The 16,147-nt window shown below is 38.5% G+C and overlaps 3 protein-coding genes across 3 annotated transcripts; all 3 read right to left on the reverse strand.

Annotated features, from left to right (window-relative positions):
* Window positions 1-1,281: 1,281 nt before the first annotated feature.
* On the reverse strand, window positions 1,282-4,162 carry LOC140769127 (GDSL esterase/lipase At5g45910-like). The gene is made up of 5 exons (XM_073109693.1): window positions 3,866-4,162; window positions 3,505-3,714; window positions 3,235-3,383; window positions 2,873-3,146; window positions 1,282-1,706 (listed from the first exon to the last, which is right to left on the reverse strand). Exons 1-5 carry the CDS (start codon window positions 4,101-4,103, stop codon window positions 1,489-1,491), a joined length of 1,089 nt encoding a protein of 362 aa, XP_072965794.1. The 5' UTR covers window positions 4,104-4,162; the 3' UTR covers window positions 1,282-1,488.
* Window positions 4,163-9,101: 4,939 nt separating this feature from the next.
* Window positions 9,102-11,505, reverse strand: LOC140768005 (GDSL esterase/lipase At5g45910-like). Its single transcript, XM_073108074.1, has 5 exons — window positions 11,187-11,505; window positions 10,851-11,066; window positions 10,616-10,764; window positions 10,258-10,534; window positions 9,102-9,568 (listed from the first exon to the last, which is right to left on the reverse strand). The coding sequence occupies exons 1-5, from the start codon at window positions 11,449-11,451 to the stop codon at window positions 9,348-9,350; spliced, it is 1,128 nt and encodes a 375-aa protein (XP_072964175.1). The 5' UTR covers window positions 11,452-11,505; the 3' UTR covers window positions 9,102-9,347.
* Window positions 11,506-12,096: 591 nt separating this feature from the next.
* On the reverse strand, window positions 12,097-16,075 carry LOC140768194 (malate dehydrogenase, mitochondrial-like). The gene is made up of 7 exons (XM_073108371.1): window positions 15,752-16,075; window positions 15,508-15,681; window positions 15,255-15,423; window positions 15,121-15,182; window positions 14,876-15,000; window positions 13,656-13,773; window positions 12,097-12,638 (listed from the first exon to the last, which is right to left on the reverse strand). Exons 1-7 carry the CDS (start codon window positions 15,965-15,967, stop codon window positions 12,498-12,500), a joined length of 1,005 nt encoding a protein of 334 aa, XP_072964472.1. The 5' UTR covers window positions 15,968-16,075; the 3' UTR covers window positions 12,097-12,497.
* Window positions 16,076-16,147: the final 72 nt, after the last annotated feature.

Raw genomic sequence — 16,147 nt, forward strand, 5'->3', positions numbered from 1 at the left:
ATAAAGAATCTGGGAGTTGAATCTTCCACTAAGTTTGCGTCAAGTTAATTAAGACTCTTAATTAGTAGTACTTTCCTGTCTGCTTTCTTAGTTAATTTCTACTACCCACAAAGAATAACTTCAATTGTAATAGTAGTTCAGCAGGTAGCCGAAAGGTGAAATGGATTATATATAGCTAGCGATGCTTCAGGTAATGGGGAGGATAGTGTTCTAGTGGGATTAAGGATAAGGTGGAGATTATTATGGGAATAATGGTGATGAGATGGATAAAACGTGGCCTTGTGGGCTGCTGGAGGTTATCAAATAAATGGTGGTAACGAACAGCTAGCTGCAGTCAAACATCAGGAGTTGCCTTTGTTGAATAATAGCAGGGATAAGATGGATGGTTGTGCACGTTTTCGGATAGATATTCTAACTAATGGTAGATGGAGTTATGCGTACTTTGTGCTACGATCTAGGGTAGGTAGCACAATTGTTGGCCAGTTCTTAAGTTTGAAGGCACCTTCTTGTAGGTTTGTGGTTTCCAGTGATAAAAAAGATTGGGTACTGTTCTTTTAGGTATACCCTTCTAAAAGTTACTTATTTGATAAGCATTTCTTTACTTCAATGATTGAGTTTTGTTACTCTATGACACAAGTCATAAATTCAATTACACTGTGGACATTGGGATAAACATACATCAAATATGTAAAGCTTTGAATCTAAAGACTCTTGAATTGGTTCGAAGATTCATATCTGGATCAGTAACCAAATATTTTTTTTTATATCTAATATTTAGTTTAAGATTAAGATCCAAACTCGATTAGTTGCTCTTATTTTTTAATCTTATTTTTTTAAAGAGTAAATTTAATTAAATATAAAAAAAATTATTTGGACCTTTGAACTTTAAGCAAACAATGCCAAAGATAATACTAGGTATATCACTGTACAGGATTAGAAAATTAAGGTAGTAGTCACGGGCTTGAAACAGGGCAAATAAAATCGGCCCAACTTGAGCGAGGAGCTAGTCAAACCCAGAGTCTGAAGCAGGCCCCGGTGCTTTCAATATGTGCATTTTGAGTTCCTCTGTTTTAGACTTTACCTCATACAATTAACTCTCGGTACTAACTGAAAGCTAATAAGTAAGGATGCATCACAAGAATTACAGTCGATAGGGTGTGATTCGTCCAATCATAAAAATGTTGGATAAGAAAAATTAGAAGAGTAGAGTTGTAATCAGAATTGCCTGTTCACGGACAAACAGCTCTATTATTGTAGCTATAACTCCCAACTGATTCACTATTTCAGAAACAAAACAAAAAAACTTGAACTTTATTCACGAGATAAATCCAAATGTCACACTTGAAACAATACCTAGTAGTCACATAAATTATAATCAACACTTCGCAACACTTGAAACAATACTCACAGTTAACTCTTATTCCAGAGCTCTATCAACCACTACGCTATCTATAACACAATCACTTCATTGGATTGGCAACCGTAGCTCTAGTGCAAGATGGGTGGGTTACAGTAGGGACCTTTGAGCCATCCATTGGCTATGGATTTATAAGCAGCCTCTGTCAGGTGAATGCCATCCCAGCTCAAGTATCGAGAGGGATCAGAGCATGAGCTTGAGCCAGACATCCCACATCTGGCTTGATTGTTGTAGTTGTATGAGCCCTGCCCACTTGCCCCACAGCAAACTTTGAAACCATATGTTAATCCTGACGCAAATAAAAACCTCGAGTTAATTTTGACCTAACAATAGCCGACAGAATAGAGAATACACCCCTATTACTTTTACATTAATCTTAAAAAAATTTACTTATCTTTCTAGTAATTGTCCATTAACAAAACTAATCTCATAATATAAATACAGAATCAAGAAATATATATATATATATAAAAGCCAAATTCTGACAACCACTTCATCTGGGAGTAGAAGTAATGGATGTCATTTTCGCAATGGAGAAGGCGATTAACAACTTGTATGAAAGAATCTTCTAAATGAGGGCATCATGATACATCTTTTCATGTATTTATGGCCCTTCTGTTTATATGTGAGTGGAGGTCAATTTTGACATATATCAACGAGGATTTGGTTGTTATCTCCATGTCTTTCATTGTTGCATTATTACACTAAAAATGCTGTGACAAAGTGACAAGGAATATGCTTTTCAGAAGTTTCACTGTCAAAGGTTAACTAATTTAGCAATTGTCTCATTTCATGTATCAGGTTATAATCAAGATGTTTGAAATAATAAGACTAGTTGTATACGGCTCTTCCATCAAACCAAACAAGAAATAGTCACTACCGACAATGAACACTGTGGACAATAATATCTACTAAATGAAAGGAGAAGACATGACAACTAAGTAGTGATGAAAACTATTAGAGTAATTTATACAGTAACTGTCAGTTAAGAAAACTTACGTCCAAGTATATTTGATAATTTTCTCGAAAAAGTAACCAAAAGCTTAAGAAGGAATACCATGATGAGTTAAGTTTTTGGACGTGGCCTTTCTTCTACCATAAATCTACACTATATATATATATATATGTGTGTGTGTGTGTGTGTGTATGATACTTTGATGCTCCAATTATTCAACCAATCATCGACCTAGATTAATACCATGCATTTATTCTAGCTGACTTAGACCACCCATCATGGTCCCCTTGTCTCCATTATTTGCACCAGAGTTGGTGCGTGATTAAGAATCCACTAGCCTAAACTACTATTAGGGAAATTAATCAATTAATAGACTCCACCCAAGTCTCTTTCACATCCAATTCCACTAATAAAATTATATGGCAGCATAACTTTCTAGAATAAAGTTAACCAATCCTTATAAACGTGAATAATTATTGTCCGAGCCAAGGGAAACGTACCGAAGCTTTGAGGAGATTGGGCCATTTGGTAGTACTGGTCGTAGAAATCAGCATACATTATCCTTGTCCAGGAGTACTTGCTCTGGAGATTGGCCAGTGCTTGACGTAGCAGCGAGTTGTGGTAGGAAGACAGATCATTGAAACTTTTCATGCATCCAGCTTGATCAGTATCACCTTGATTAGAACTTTGGAATAAGGTCAGATATATCGGAAAGCATCCAATTGGTAGAACCCCAGGAACGACGATATCAACCGCTCCAAGTCCGATTATTTTCTGTAATCCGAATAAAATGACGGATAAAGTTAAATCATGTAGGTACAGTGATTAACTGATTAAGGTTAATATTAGGTATAACACGTACCTCTACACCTTTAGAAATGGCGTTAATAACTTTAGGCACATATGTGCTAACTTCACTTGGGCTCTTGCCCGAGAACAAGGAAGGATTGTAGTCATTTCCTCCAAATTCTCCAACTACGAATAGCGACTTGCTTAAGTAGTTCTTGCAATCTGCATCAAAGTATATATGTTTATATGTATATATATATATATATATATATATTCTTTTGTCATTTATATGAAATTATTCTAATAAGTTGGTAAGTCAATATATGTAACAGTTGATGTATACCTTGGGAGCAAATACTTGGCATTAGTTGTTCAAACCATTGAATTTGTGTATCTAATGGGCCACTGTTCCATATCTTGTCACCAACTCCAATAGACTGGAAGAAGGAGGCGTCGAGTGTTGTGGCTCCAATAATAGCCATATTTGCACCTTTGCTGAAATCTTTGCCAGTTGCTTTAGATGGCGGTGGTAATGGCAATCCAAATGTCTCAGCTACATCATTAGTCATGAACAGATACTTAACGTCATTATAGATAACTGTTTCCATTAATATTAACGTGCATATATATATATATATATGTATAGCTAGCTAACCTTGCGTGAATATTTACGTTAATTAATTGTCAGTGATATATATGTATACCTAGGAAATCTACGATGACACGGCCGTCGGAGCATCGGCCGGTAGGGCGGCCGAAGAAGGTCTCGCCGTAGGGGGGTTGCGCCGTCGTAAGCCATGAAGGGTTCCCGTTAACGCAGAGGTTTCCGGTGTCGGAGATCGAATCGCCGAAGCTATATAATGCGTTGTAAGATTGGGCATAGGAGGAATATTGGAAGGAGAAGGAGAGGAGGAAGAGTAGAAGGATAAGAGGAAGCTTCATGTTGATAGAGAGGTGGATGGATGATTTAATTTAAGATGTCAGATATGAGAAAGAGAGAGGCCAACGAAGTCTATATATACATAGTGATAGTTATCGATCGGTTGGCAAGTCATTTTTGTTACCTTCATCTTTACTTAGCTTTATAATTTTCCCTTTCGCGTAGCAGCTACCATCAATCGATCGACCATTAAATTAATCCACTGCTCGGGAAAAGATATAAATGGTTTGCGTTCGATCGATTAGGTCTCTTTTTTTTGGGAGGATTAGGTACTCGTAATCACATGGAGAACAGCTAGACTCAGGTTGAATTGAAGGCCGTCACGTTTGTTCTCTCTTTTCTAATTAATAAAGATAGCTACACGTCAGCTACTCCTGCTTGGAAAAATCCTCTGTTTCAAGAGTCAAAGGGAGTTGTTGTTTTAATCGATGCCCCTCATTTTGCCCGTGGGGCACGTAGATCTGAAATTTATTAGCTAGGGAAGAATCCCACGCACTCACTTATATATCTTAGATTACACATCTAATTAATATCTAAAGGGCTGGCAAAATTATCCTAATTTAGATTTATGAAGGAAAGTAACGTGATCATGCATGCTAAAGAGCTGGGAGGCATGTGTTTCTTAATTTATGCCACTAATCAAACGGTGCCTAACGTCGCATTTTGAGTTCAAATTCTAGTGACATGGTTTTAATTTGGATGCCATAACAATAATTTTATCTCATTTTTTCATGTGATAATTGTATTAAGCTATTTTAATCAAATATAAGTTTTTTTTATTTAGAAATATATAAGAAGAACGAACATTATCTTAATCCATATTGATCCGAGTTGAAACATCGAATATTCCAATCCAATCCTCAAAACTATTTGCTCTCATTCTTTTAATCGAATACACACGTTTTATGATAGTCTATTCGTTATCATTGATCAATTGATAGCACCAAAGCATGTTAGACGAGCAGTCCTTATTTATTTCCACATCCATCTACATGTAGGTTGGAATTACAATCGTCATCTTCCATCCATATTAATGTCGTCTTCCATATTAATGTCAGCTGCCAGTTCACATCACGTTGAAAACGATGACCTCCATTTTGTAGTCTTCTTTACTAATGTTTAAGTGTGATTAACCCTTAGTGATAAGATTGATTAATTAATTAACGATGTGAAGATTAAGAGTGCAAGAAAGACATTGAATTAATTTGGATAGCTTACTAAGCAATCTTAGGGGAACTCAAAAGGTTGATTGGTTGGACTGGAATTTTCCGAGTCGTTGGATGTTGTGCGGTTGGGTTGCCAGGCGGAAGCTAGCTTGCAATCAACTTTCCAAGTTTATTCTTTCCCGGATATAAATTAATTGGCTAAGTATATATAACTTATTAAACGTCAAAAAGATAAAAACTCTCTCATCGCTTTCCTTTTTTATCTTCTTATTATTAATTTGACGTTTGTGAAAAAGAAAGAAAGAAAGAAAGGAAGACCTCTGTTCTTATTCGTGATTAAAACCTCTCCTCTCTTTCTTTTCTTTTTCATCTTTTTGATCCATTTACATCAACTCCTACTAATGTAGTAGTAACAGGTTGAAAAGAAGCAAAGGGTAAGATAATTATTTTACTAGAATATCAAAACCAAATTAAGTTCTCTATAAAGTAGTCTCTCCTTTTCCTTTTTCTTTTCTGACCACAGTCTTGTCAATCGTGGTCGTTTGCTTGTTAGCAGATTGGCATATAAGGCCTAACAAATCGCTTTACAAGATGATAATTTTGTAGTCCTTACAAGGAGCTCTCTTTAATCCCTCTTATCTTTTGGCCACCCATATGATATCATAGAATGCTAAAGATATAACTACTTTTTTTTAATAGTATAGCCGTTGCCGATTTCCAAGCGCAAGCAAACAAAGCTAAAACACACTATAAACTTAATATTAAAATTTATATATTATTATTATTAGTTCACCACCTATATCATAAGTTTATTTAGTGGAATATTAAATTTATAAGATAAATTGGTGATAAAATGCAATATTTTACAAGTAATTTTTTAATGAAAGTAAATAGTAATTTATTTTGGTAAAAAAATCCTCTAGAGGAAGAGTTGGGTACTCTGCTCCTCGAACTTTAACAATTAAAGTTGGATGGCATATACTTTTTCCTCGTTGAGTCAAGGTGAGTGGACGACACGTCTACACCTCATCAAGTCAAATGAAAGCCGACTAAAAAGTAAGAGTAGCTCCAAAATGGATACTAGTAGTATTTTTAAAGAAAGCACGGATACGAGTATGGATATAGCTATAATGGTTAAAAAGAAAATGAATAATTTTGATGTGATAATCTGGCTTTAAATGAGTTTAAATTTAATGGGATACTCGTGTTTATTATTTCAATCAGATTATTCTATTTTATGACTATATCTATCAATCCGTTTAGGACACGATAACTTAAAAAACCTCATTTATAACATGAATAAATTATAAAAATTAAATATCTCGCGACACCTATTTTTTCGTATAATAAATAATTTTGTATATATTATAAATAGATTATACATGTCAAAATTAACTCTAGAATATTAACTCATATATGATCTAAACTTAAATCTATTTAAATGTCACGTCAGGTCAACTTTGGTCGCACCTACAAATAATAATTTATATATATATATAGAGAGAGAGAGGGAGAGAGGGGGGCGTCAAAGTAGCCGCCAGGCTAAGTTGTTGAAAGGATAAGGGTTTCTGTGGTTTGGGGTCTTGTAGATATCTGTATTGAGATTCCTTAATCCTTCTAGAATATGTACTTGTTTTTCTGTTGTAGTGAATTACATATATGTAGCTCTATAGTTTTCCAAGCCAGCAGACAGCAGTGCAATGTAGGATCTGGTTAAATACTATCTTGAGCCCTGATTAGGTGTAAATATTTAATAAAAGGATCAACTTGCAAAATTTAATTATGCAAACGGGGGCCCATTTCGGTTCGGTAGAGTCAGGATAAGGTTCCGTAAGTCAAGTTGTTCAAAAAAGGAGGTCCCCACTTCTTAATTCGCCCTTATCTCAGAGAGACGCTCACTTCGATCTGGACGCTACTACTTGGAGGGGAAGTGCTTACAAGATTCGAGCAGAACCAAATTTATTGGGCGTCAAACTCTAATCATTCAGAACGTTATTTTCTTCTTCTTTTGAGCAGACGAAGAGAGATTAATGATGGGGGGGGGGGGGGGGGGAAAGTGGGTTTTAATAGATCCTTTTCAGTTTTATTTTCATTTTCAACTATCTATGCCATGCATTTAGCAATCATAACTTTTAACTTTTGGTTGAGGAAATTAAATGCTTGTTATTTTCTATGAAATAGCTAGCAGCATTTCACTTGTTCATGCATGGCATAAGCTAGCTCTTTCTGTGAAACTGTCAAAATCAAGAAAGATGAGTTCAAACAGACTCCTCGTGGATGAGCTTTTAATACGGTGTGAGTGAGTGAGTGAGTGAGTGAGTGAGTGAGTGAGTGAGTGAGTGAGTGAGTGAGTGAGTGAGTGAGTGAGTGAGTGAATGAGAGAGAGAGAGAGAGAGAGAGAGAGAGAGATCACCCTCCCTTGGTTTAATTGTTTTGGTTGTATGGCTCAGTTGGTTGGCTCGTCGCGATCTCGCTCGTACTAATTTCCTGGTGCATTCTTGTTGGGCGAAGCCCCTTTCTCTCTCTCTGCCTTCCACTTTGCTCCTTCCTGCTACCTTCCTACTTTAGCTTGTGGAGCACTTCATTTCTTCTATCTTTAAAGTCCACCAATTAATGAACTACTTGGTGTTCAACGGAATAAAGATGCGATTGGAAAGCAACAGGACCTTAGATTGATGTTACGTGTATAAAAATTCTTCAAATAATCTCATTGGGTTATGAATCTTTCTTTCTTCGACAGTGTAATGTGCTCTGACATGTCTAGCTCTTGTATTCCTGTTGCAATCCCAGGAGAGGAGAAAAGAAAAGAAACAGGAGCTACTTGTTATGGCCAAGTTGTTCCCATGTTGAATACGTCGTATGTAAGAAGACGAAGGCGATATATATGACTTCCATTATTATATAATATGTTGCAGTTCCATACCTGACACCACATGCAATTGTTGGAATCCAATAAGACTTATTAGTCATAGCAACAGTGTAGGGTCGATCTGATTTCTCGCAAGTTTATCATCTCTCTCATCCATAGATGCACAGAACGTAAGGAGAGATTTTGAAAGGCCCCATTACAGGCTGACAGAAATAAATAATACTAAATGGCAAGATTTAATTGAGACAATACTCAAATCACATAGATTCACCAGCTAACTGTAGCTTCCTCACGATTTTACTCATCCGAAAGGAGAAAACTTTGGACGCGTCAAAAGAGATACAATTAGAGAGATAAGGAGGAGGTTCTACCAAAAAGGAGAGACTGTCCTAGCCTACCCTGTCAAGCAACCCAGTCCACAAGTCAATTGCATTCCCGGAAGGACTTGAAAACAATACAAGCCCGAAAGCGGGCCAAAAAAGTAGGGCATTCATGAACGATTGAATGAATGACCCAAGGGCCAAGGTGGGTCACCTAGGTTCTGAATGCTTGTGATCACCAATTTAGAGTCACCTTAAAAAATAGCGTTAGGGAGTTGTTGTTGTTGAGAGCAAGGAGCATGCCTTCTCTAAGAGCGAGAACCTCGACTTCCAGTGGGGAGGAGGCAATGACTGGTTTTGTGTAGACACCCAAAAGATTGCAATCATGATCCCTAATCACAATCCCATTCCCCGCCAATTCGGAAGTAGGGTCAAAGAAATCATCGAAGTTGATTAAGTTATATGTCAGTACCGAATCCGGAGGCGACTTTGATCAACACAGATCTTGAAACAACATAGTTTCTATGCATGTAATATTAAAAGAGTTGCCGTCGGAAGAGGGCTTCTTGATTCAGCTTTATTCTTAAGAAAAGTATAATAAAGAACTCAGATATCAAAACAAATCTAAATAACGCCACTCTCATGTAACACAACTCTTGCTTCTTACTGCTGCATTAATTCCGAGCAAAGTCTAATTAAAGACACTACCAACGCTTTACAACCAGAGCAATAAATTAAATAAAATACATTGCCATCATAGAGCAGTCCCATCAGAACTAACACTTTATGTAGATGAACATGTAAACAGGATTAAAAGCGTTAATGTCTATCGATCTGCACAAAAGAATCAACAACTCCAACAATGAATTCACTGCATGCAAATCCCTAACTTTATCTCAGAATGGGTGGATCGGCATATGGACCTTTGAGCCAACTTCGAGCAATAGAACGGTAAGCAGCTTCCGTTAAGTGGATGCCATCCCAACTCACATAAGTGGATGGATTCCGGCAAACCCTTGCCCCTCGTTCACCGCACTTGGCTTTCATGTTAAAGTTATACGAACCCTCTCCTCCTGCTCCACAACAAGCTTTTAGAGGCCCATTGCTAAATCCTGAAACCAAGAAAGAAAGACTTTTATTATACATTACTCACTATCCAATGTATATATCTAGACAAAAACAAGGTTGCCCAAGTGGTAAGACGCCAGAATAAACCCGTTTATCCGAGAATATTAAGATATAGGACATTGATAGGTCTGTGTATCCATAGAATAAGACATTGGTCCAGAGGTGGTACTAGAAAATAGTCAGCAGTGGACGGAGACATGCACGATCGATGGAACATGTGGGCAACTCGCGAGTCCCATCATCTTGTAGTCTATTGCTATTTATATCCTATTTTAAAGTGTTGATTAAACTAAGACCAGTTATTGTCCATTTTACATAACTATCAATATCTTACTCTCGACTATCTATGGAGGGAAAAATAAAGAAGCTAAGGGTAAACTATCAGCACGGTATACGTGAAAAGTGATAATAATTTTTAATGGGCAGCTCATTAAGACCCACGTTTGAGTACTCATCTCTATATCTCTCCGTTAGAGATTTAGAGCTCGATCGTCTCCATCAAACTCCACTTAATTTATTAATTGCACCACTGTTCATATCTGGTTCGGATCGGATAAAGATCTTATCGGATCCTAATCGTTCTTCTCCATGGAGCCAACTGACCTTTATATCTCATCATTGATAAAAAAAAAATTTGTATAATTAATTAAAGCGAATTAAAAAGGGAGCTCACCAAATCTTGTAGGACTCAACACGAATCTCACGGTAGGCGTGTAATAATCCCCATACATAATCCTCGTCCCTGGATGCCTTCTTTGTAGCTTCTCAAGTTCTTGGCGTAATAACATATTATGGCGGAATGCCAAGGCATTAAACCTCCTTAAACACCCAGTTCTTGGGTTATAATCCGCTCTATTCTTAGTCCCGTATAGTGTAAGATACAATGGGAAGCATCCTATTGGTAGAACTCCGGGCACCACCAAATCCTTAGCCCCATGGCTAATTAATCTCTGGATAAATAAATAAGAGAAGAAAATTTTAGATGATGAAATTTGAGCTACAATTAGTTTGTCGTTTCATTGTGTAGTTACCTCGATACCCCTCGATATGGAAGCTATAACATGGGGCACGTAAGTCTTCACTTCGGACATTTTCCGACCCGAGAATAGAGGGGCATTGTAGTCATTTCCTCCGAATTCTCCTACTACAAAGAGGGACTTTCCAAAGTAGTCCTTGCAAGCTGCATTAATTATTCATTTCTACATATACTGTAAGCTAAGAAATGTAATTAGTGATAACTGTGAGGGCTAAAACGAATAAACTTACCTAGCTCTGTGCGGCAGAGAGAAGGCTTCAAGGACTCAAACCACTGTATCTGTGTACTTAAGGATCCACTATTCCATATCTTATCCACCAGGCCTTTAGATTTGAAGAAGGAGAAATCAAGCGCACTAGCACCAGTGATCGCAAAGTTTGCTCCTTTGTGGAAGTTATGCTTGCGAACTTGAGATGGCGGAGGCAATGGGAGTCCAAATTCCTCAGCTACAAGAAAATAACGAACAAATGTAGATACGAATAATCTCCCTATCTGTCTATCTGTCTATTTATCCCTGCTCTTATTCTTGCAGGATAATGCATGTGAGATGGTGGATAAAGTTATACCGAGGAAGTCGACGATGAGACGGCCATTGGAGCAGCGGCCGGTGGGGCGGCGGAAGAAGGTCATGCCATAAGGACTCCTCGCAGTGGTGAGCTCGGGAGGGGTTCCATTCACAAGAAGGTTACCGGCATCAGAGAGGGAGTCCCCAAAGCTAAATATTGCAGTGTAGTGTTGAGAGGCACTGGATAGATGGAAGAATGAGAAGAGGAGGAGGAAGAAGAATGCTGAGTAGATGATGTCAAGAAAAGGGAAAGAGATAGAAGCCATATGCTGTCGCTAGTCCTCTCTGCTGGTTGTGATGTGGGAATTGCCGCTTTATAGAGATTCTTTCCCCTATTGCATAGACTTATCTATATTCGATCCGTTCCTTTTTCACGTTTCTATCAGCAGTTAAATAAATTTTAGTAGATGTGGGAATATGTGTTTTTCTCTGGGATCACATGGCCAGATCAACCCCCCATGAACGTAGACTATCAATTAAAAGCACCGAGGGACAGGAGGTAGTTAAGCCATTACTATCATTAAGCGAAAGCTCCAAAAGAGTGAAAATTGACACCGAGATAGATTGGCATACGCAACTCAAAATTATTTTGCCGAGCAGGATTTTGAAGTCAAGTTTAAGCATGGGAATTTGAAGCCGGCATTTACTAGTTGTTACTGTAGATTCGGTTTATAGAACTACGAGGCAATAAGTCATTGGAAACTTGCCGACAAGAGAGATATGCTTTGTCCCGTCTTGCAGTGGGCTCGGATAAATATTCACAGCGACAAATAATGCAGTAGGTGTAGTGCAGAACCAGCTGGAATAGAATCTGACTTTATTCGGGGCAGGCACACCGACCAGGTTTCAACACAAATCTACTCGAGGATTATCTTTCCGAGGATGAATAGTTAATCAAAGACGCATTCAACTAAGAGAGGAAAACAGTCCAGATATCCGATAAGCTTTATTTTGAATATGGAGTTTGGTGTGAAAAAGTATAGATGACAATACATCCAGATTAACAAATTCACTTAAAACAGGAAGAATCCAAGGTCAAGCAACTCAAACGAAAATAAAAATTACTTTCCGGGAAGTTCCCATAACTTGTTAAACTGAACCCTTGTAAAGGCCACGAGACCTGCTACAAAACGTTTAGAAGAGTCGAGAGCGCGTAGCCCGGCTTGTCTGACTTATTGGCGTGTATATAAGAGTGCTGTCTGCTTTTAACCTAAAAGTCGATGCCAAATACAACTGTCTCGATGACAATAATCCTCAGTCGAGTACATTATACAACACTTTGACGGCAGACCTGAAAATCTTTTGGATACTTCTAATTTCCATGGGCAAATTTAATCCCCTTCTCAATGGAGGATTTGAGCTCAGGTTTTAGACTCTCGAGACCTTGCTTCTCATAGTCAGAGAGAGATCCCAATCCAAGTACTTCCTCCACACCATTCTTTCCCAGCCTTACCTGCAGAATATACAATGAAGTAGACTACTCTATGAGATCATAGCGAAAACAGACGAGGATACATGGGGAAGAAAGGAAGCAAATATTCATTTGATATAGGTATTGCAAAGTGCAATAAAACACAAGGCAATCATCTTATCTACTAAACTAAAGAAAGATCAGCCTTAATTACAGAAAAAGGCAGCACCTGCAAGTTTGTTTCCCTTTCAAAATTTTAGACCAATTGTAGTAGGATTAGAGATAGCCAAGTTTATATGATCAAGCACCACGATTATGGAAAAACAACATAACCTCCTATTTTAGATGTACTCGTGAATTGCTAAAGCCCCTCCAAAGGAATCAACAGAACACAGCAGAGACCCTGAATTTGCAAGAAGTGCAAATACCAAAGAGATAACAGAAACTAAAAGCTTACGCACAAAGATGCAACTGATATTAGCAATGGTGGACCAAAGACCCACAGCCAAGCTGACCTATTCATGGACTCATTAAATATATATCAGAGTTGCAAGTCAGACATCAAAACTTGATGGAATTATCGGCTAACAAGTATGACCTAGAGCAGATATTTTATTTGGGATGCTATGATACAGGGTTCAATTGGTTTGGGCCAGACTTTTTCTTGATTATACTGTGGCATGTAGGGATGTCTAGAATCTGAAACATGGAGTCAAGGTATAAGATGTGTGCTGATAGCATATATGTCCTGATCACAGGTTGTAGCAAATAAATTCTCGCATTAACAAAAATGATTCCTTCAACAAGAAATCACAGAGCACACTAAGTGGAGAGTGTCTAACTGTCACCAATAAGTCATAAAGGTCATGTAGTGGAACAGTTAATCCATTTGCACTGGATAAATCTAAACAATAATACAGAATAAGAACAAGCTACTAAGTAAAATTAATCAGAACTGATGACTGAGAATTTTTTAAGGCAAATAGAATCAATATAAAATCGACCAAAGGAGCTCTATTATTAAAGGAACAAAATTATACAAAAGTTCAACAAAATCACCTTGGAGGCAAAGAAAGGTAGCTCAGTAATGGTTGATTGCACAAAAGAACATTCCACAATGTCTGGAACCCCATTAAGACCCTTCAAACATGCATCAGCAAAGATGGCACCAGCATAACTGCACAGGGTAACAAGATCATAGTTAAAAAGATATGCTTTGCTAATTATACCTGAATCATCAAAACGAAGACAAAACTTCACCAACTTGACTATTGTATATCCCTGGACTGAGAAAGTAGAACACAAAAGGACAGCCCACCAACATAGAAGCACTAGCAAAAGAACTGTAGGAACTGTAGAATACATATTCAGAAAAGTGTAGAAGTACATGGGAAATTTTGTAGATAAGAAGTCAGATCTCTAAGACAGTCTGCAAATGCCTATCCAAATATTGTGCTATATATGAAGACACATGAATATAAGAAAGAGGAAATGGCGTGTGATGCCTTCACAAAAAATGAAAAGTAATCCAAACAAGAAGCAGCAAAATTACATGAAATGCGATACACTAAGATCAGAGTTCACCATGAAAAGGAACACAAAATTGAGGACAGAGATAGATCAAGTATTTTACATCAAAGTTCCATATCTCACAATGAACCAAAGCTACAGAATGAATTGTCTTTCAAGAGCAAAGGTTAGTCAAAGTAACTCAATTACTCAACTCAAGCTTCCTGACTCAATCTCCCCGTTGATTTCTAGTCCTTCGTCCTCTCAATATTTTTAGCTAATTTGGGTGATTTAGATTCATCAAGAACTTGAAACAACCTGATCTACTTTTCAAGCTCAGGGAATTATGTCAGACATTATCCAGGGTGGTTGGTTATGTTGCACTAATTGAGTTCAAATCCTCATTTGCCCCTTGCACAACCAAAATCCTAAATGCACAAAAAGAAATAGAAGAAGATATGTATAACTTCATTCTTGGTGTAATTATCTAAACTTGGCAGTCTAATATGCAGAAAGTATTCAATGTCAGCTACATAAAAAATCATCAATAATTAATAAACTCCAACTTCCACTTCCAGTGTTAAATACTTTAACTCAAGCATGGGATATTATCTGTGTAAAAGGAAAGCAAAATAAGCATCAAATTGACAGAAAAAAAAAAACTAAATCTTTGTACAAATATGTAGGTAAGGCAAATTGTGTCTTAGGATGAGAGATCGGATCCAGAACAAAAGTCCATCATAGTCCGTTAATAGGCTCTTGCGACTTACGCCATAGACAAGGTTGCAGAGCCTTTTCCAGCCTTTGCTTCCACTACCTCAGTCCCTCCATCTTGCGTCCTCTTAGTGAGAGCCTTAAGATCCTCATCTGCCAGAGCATTACTTGCTGGAGTTGCCTGACAATTTTCCACTCACATCAAAAACTGTGCACCGCCAGAAGATAACAACGTGCTAAACTAACGACGAAAAGAACCAAACAGGTCGAACGGAAATTAAATAAGAAGAGACGATTTCACCTGGGAAAACAGAGGCAGAATAGTTATCCCAGCATGCCCACCCACAACCGGTACATTAACCTCTGCAAAATATCCTTCCTTATTCCACTACGACTGTAAATTTCTAATTCTTTGAAGCAAAGTGAGATCTTTACCCTCAACTGGAACCCTCGCCTTCCCGGCATAGAATGTCTTCGCCCTAACGACATCGAGAGTCGTGACCCCAAACAGCTTCTTCTCATCATATGTCCCCGCCTTCTTGAACACCTCCGACGCAATCGGCACCGTAGAATTCACCGGATTACTAATCATGTTGACGAGCGCCTAATCCCAATAGAAAACCATTCAGATCCTCAGATCAAAACCTCAACTTAAACAACCAAATAATCGAGGGAAAAAAAAGCATACATTAGGGCAGTATTTGGCTATGGCGACACAGAGAGACTTCACGATCCCAGCATTGATGTTGAAGAGATCGTCTCGCGTCATGCCCGGCTTCCGAGGCACCCCGGCGGGGATGATGACAACGTCGGAGCCCTCTAAGGCTTTCCCGAGCTGGTCCTCGCCGACGAACCCCGCGACCTGGAGGGAGCGGAGAGTCACATCGGAAACTCTAGGTGAGGAATGTCGGGTGAGAGAGAAGAGGGAAAACCTGCGCGCGGGTGTTGATATGGCTGACGTCGGCAGCGACACCTGGGGTTCCGGCGATATCGTAGAGTGAGAGGGAGGAGACGAGAGGGTTAAGCTTCATGAGGAGGGAAAGGGGTTGGCCGATGCCGCCCGCCGCGCCGAGGACGGCGACCTTGCGTTCGGGGGAGGAGGATGAGGAGGAGAAGGAGCGGATGGATCGGAATAAGGATGGCCTCATTTTTGCCCTAAAGATTTTTTTTTGTGGAAGAGAGGAGAGAAGTGGAGAAGAATGGTGAGCGACGAGAGTGGAGGCGGAAATGGGAATCGGTGGAAAGAGGATTAGTAGTGAGCAGTGGGATATATTTTAGGTTTGTCGAGAATCACGTGAACGAGGAGGGATGGGAGTGAGCAGTCGCAT

The sequence above is a fragment of the Typha angustifolia genome, chromosome 10 (genome assembly GCF_048772165.1).
Source record: "Typha angustifolia cultivar Huaian chromosome 10, ASM4877216v1, whole genome shotgun sequence".
NCBI classification, from domain to species: domain Eukaryota; kingdom Viridiplantae; phylum Streptophyta; class Magnoliopsida; order Poales; family Typhaceae; genus Typha; species Typha angustifolia.

Bases quoted from the DNA above. Each gene is read 5' to 3' on its own strand.
- LOC140769127 (XM_073109693.1), bottom strand. From the start codon at position 4,103: ATGAAGCTTCCTCTTATCCTTCTACTCTTCCTCCTCTCCTTCTCCTTC. The intron at 3,384-3,504 runs GTATACATCAAC...ACTTTGATGCAG, and splicing joins GCCAAGTATTTGCTCCCAAG to ATTGCAAGAACTACTTAAGC. The intron at 3,147-3,234 runs GTACGTGTTATA...TTCGGATTACAG, and splicing joins CCATTTCTAAAGGTGTAGAG to AAAATAATCGGACTTGGAGC.
- LOC140768005 (XM_073108074.1), bottom strand. From the start codon at position 11,451: ATGGCTTCTATCTCTTTCCCTTTTCTTGACATCATCTACTCAGCATTC. The intron at 11,067-11,186 runs GTATAACTTTAT...ATTTTCTTGTAG, and splicing joins TCTCATCGTCGACTTCCTCG to CTGAGGAATTTGGACTCCCA. The intron at 9,569-10,257 runs GTGAGCTCCCTT...TCTTGGTTTCAG, and splicing joins GTTGAGTCCTACAAGATTTG to GATTTAGCAATGGGCCTCTA.
- LOC140768194 (XM_073108371.1), bottom strand. From the start codon at position 15,967: ATGAGGCCATCCTTATTCCGATCCATCCGCTCCTTCTCCTCCTCATCC. The intron at 15,001-15,120 runs GTGAAATCGTCT...GAAAATTGTCAG, and splicing joins TTCTGCCTCTGTTTTCCCAG to GCAACTCCAGCAAGTAATGC. The intron at 13,774-14,875 runs GTAAGTCGCAAG...TACCCTGTGCAG, and splicing joins TCTGCAACCTTGTCTATGGC to TTATGCTGGTGCCATCTTTG.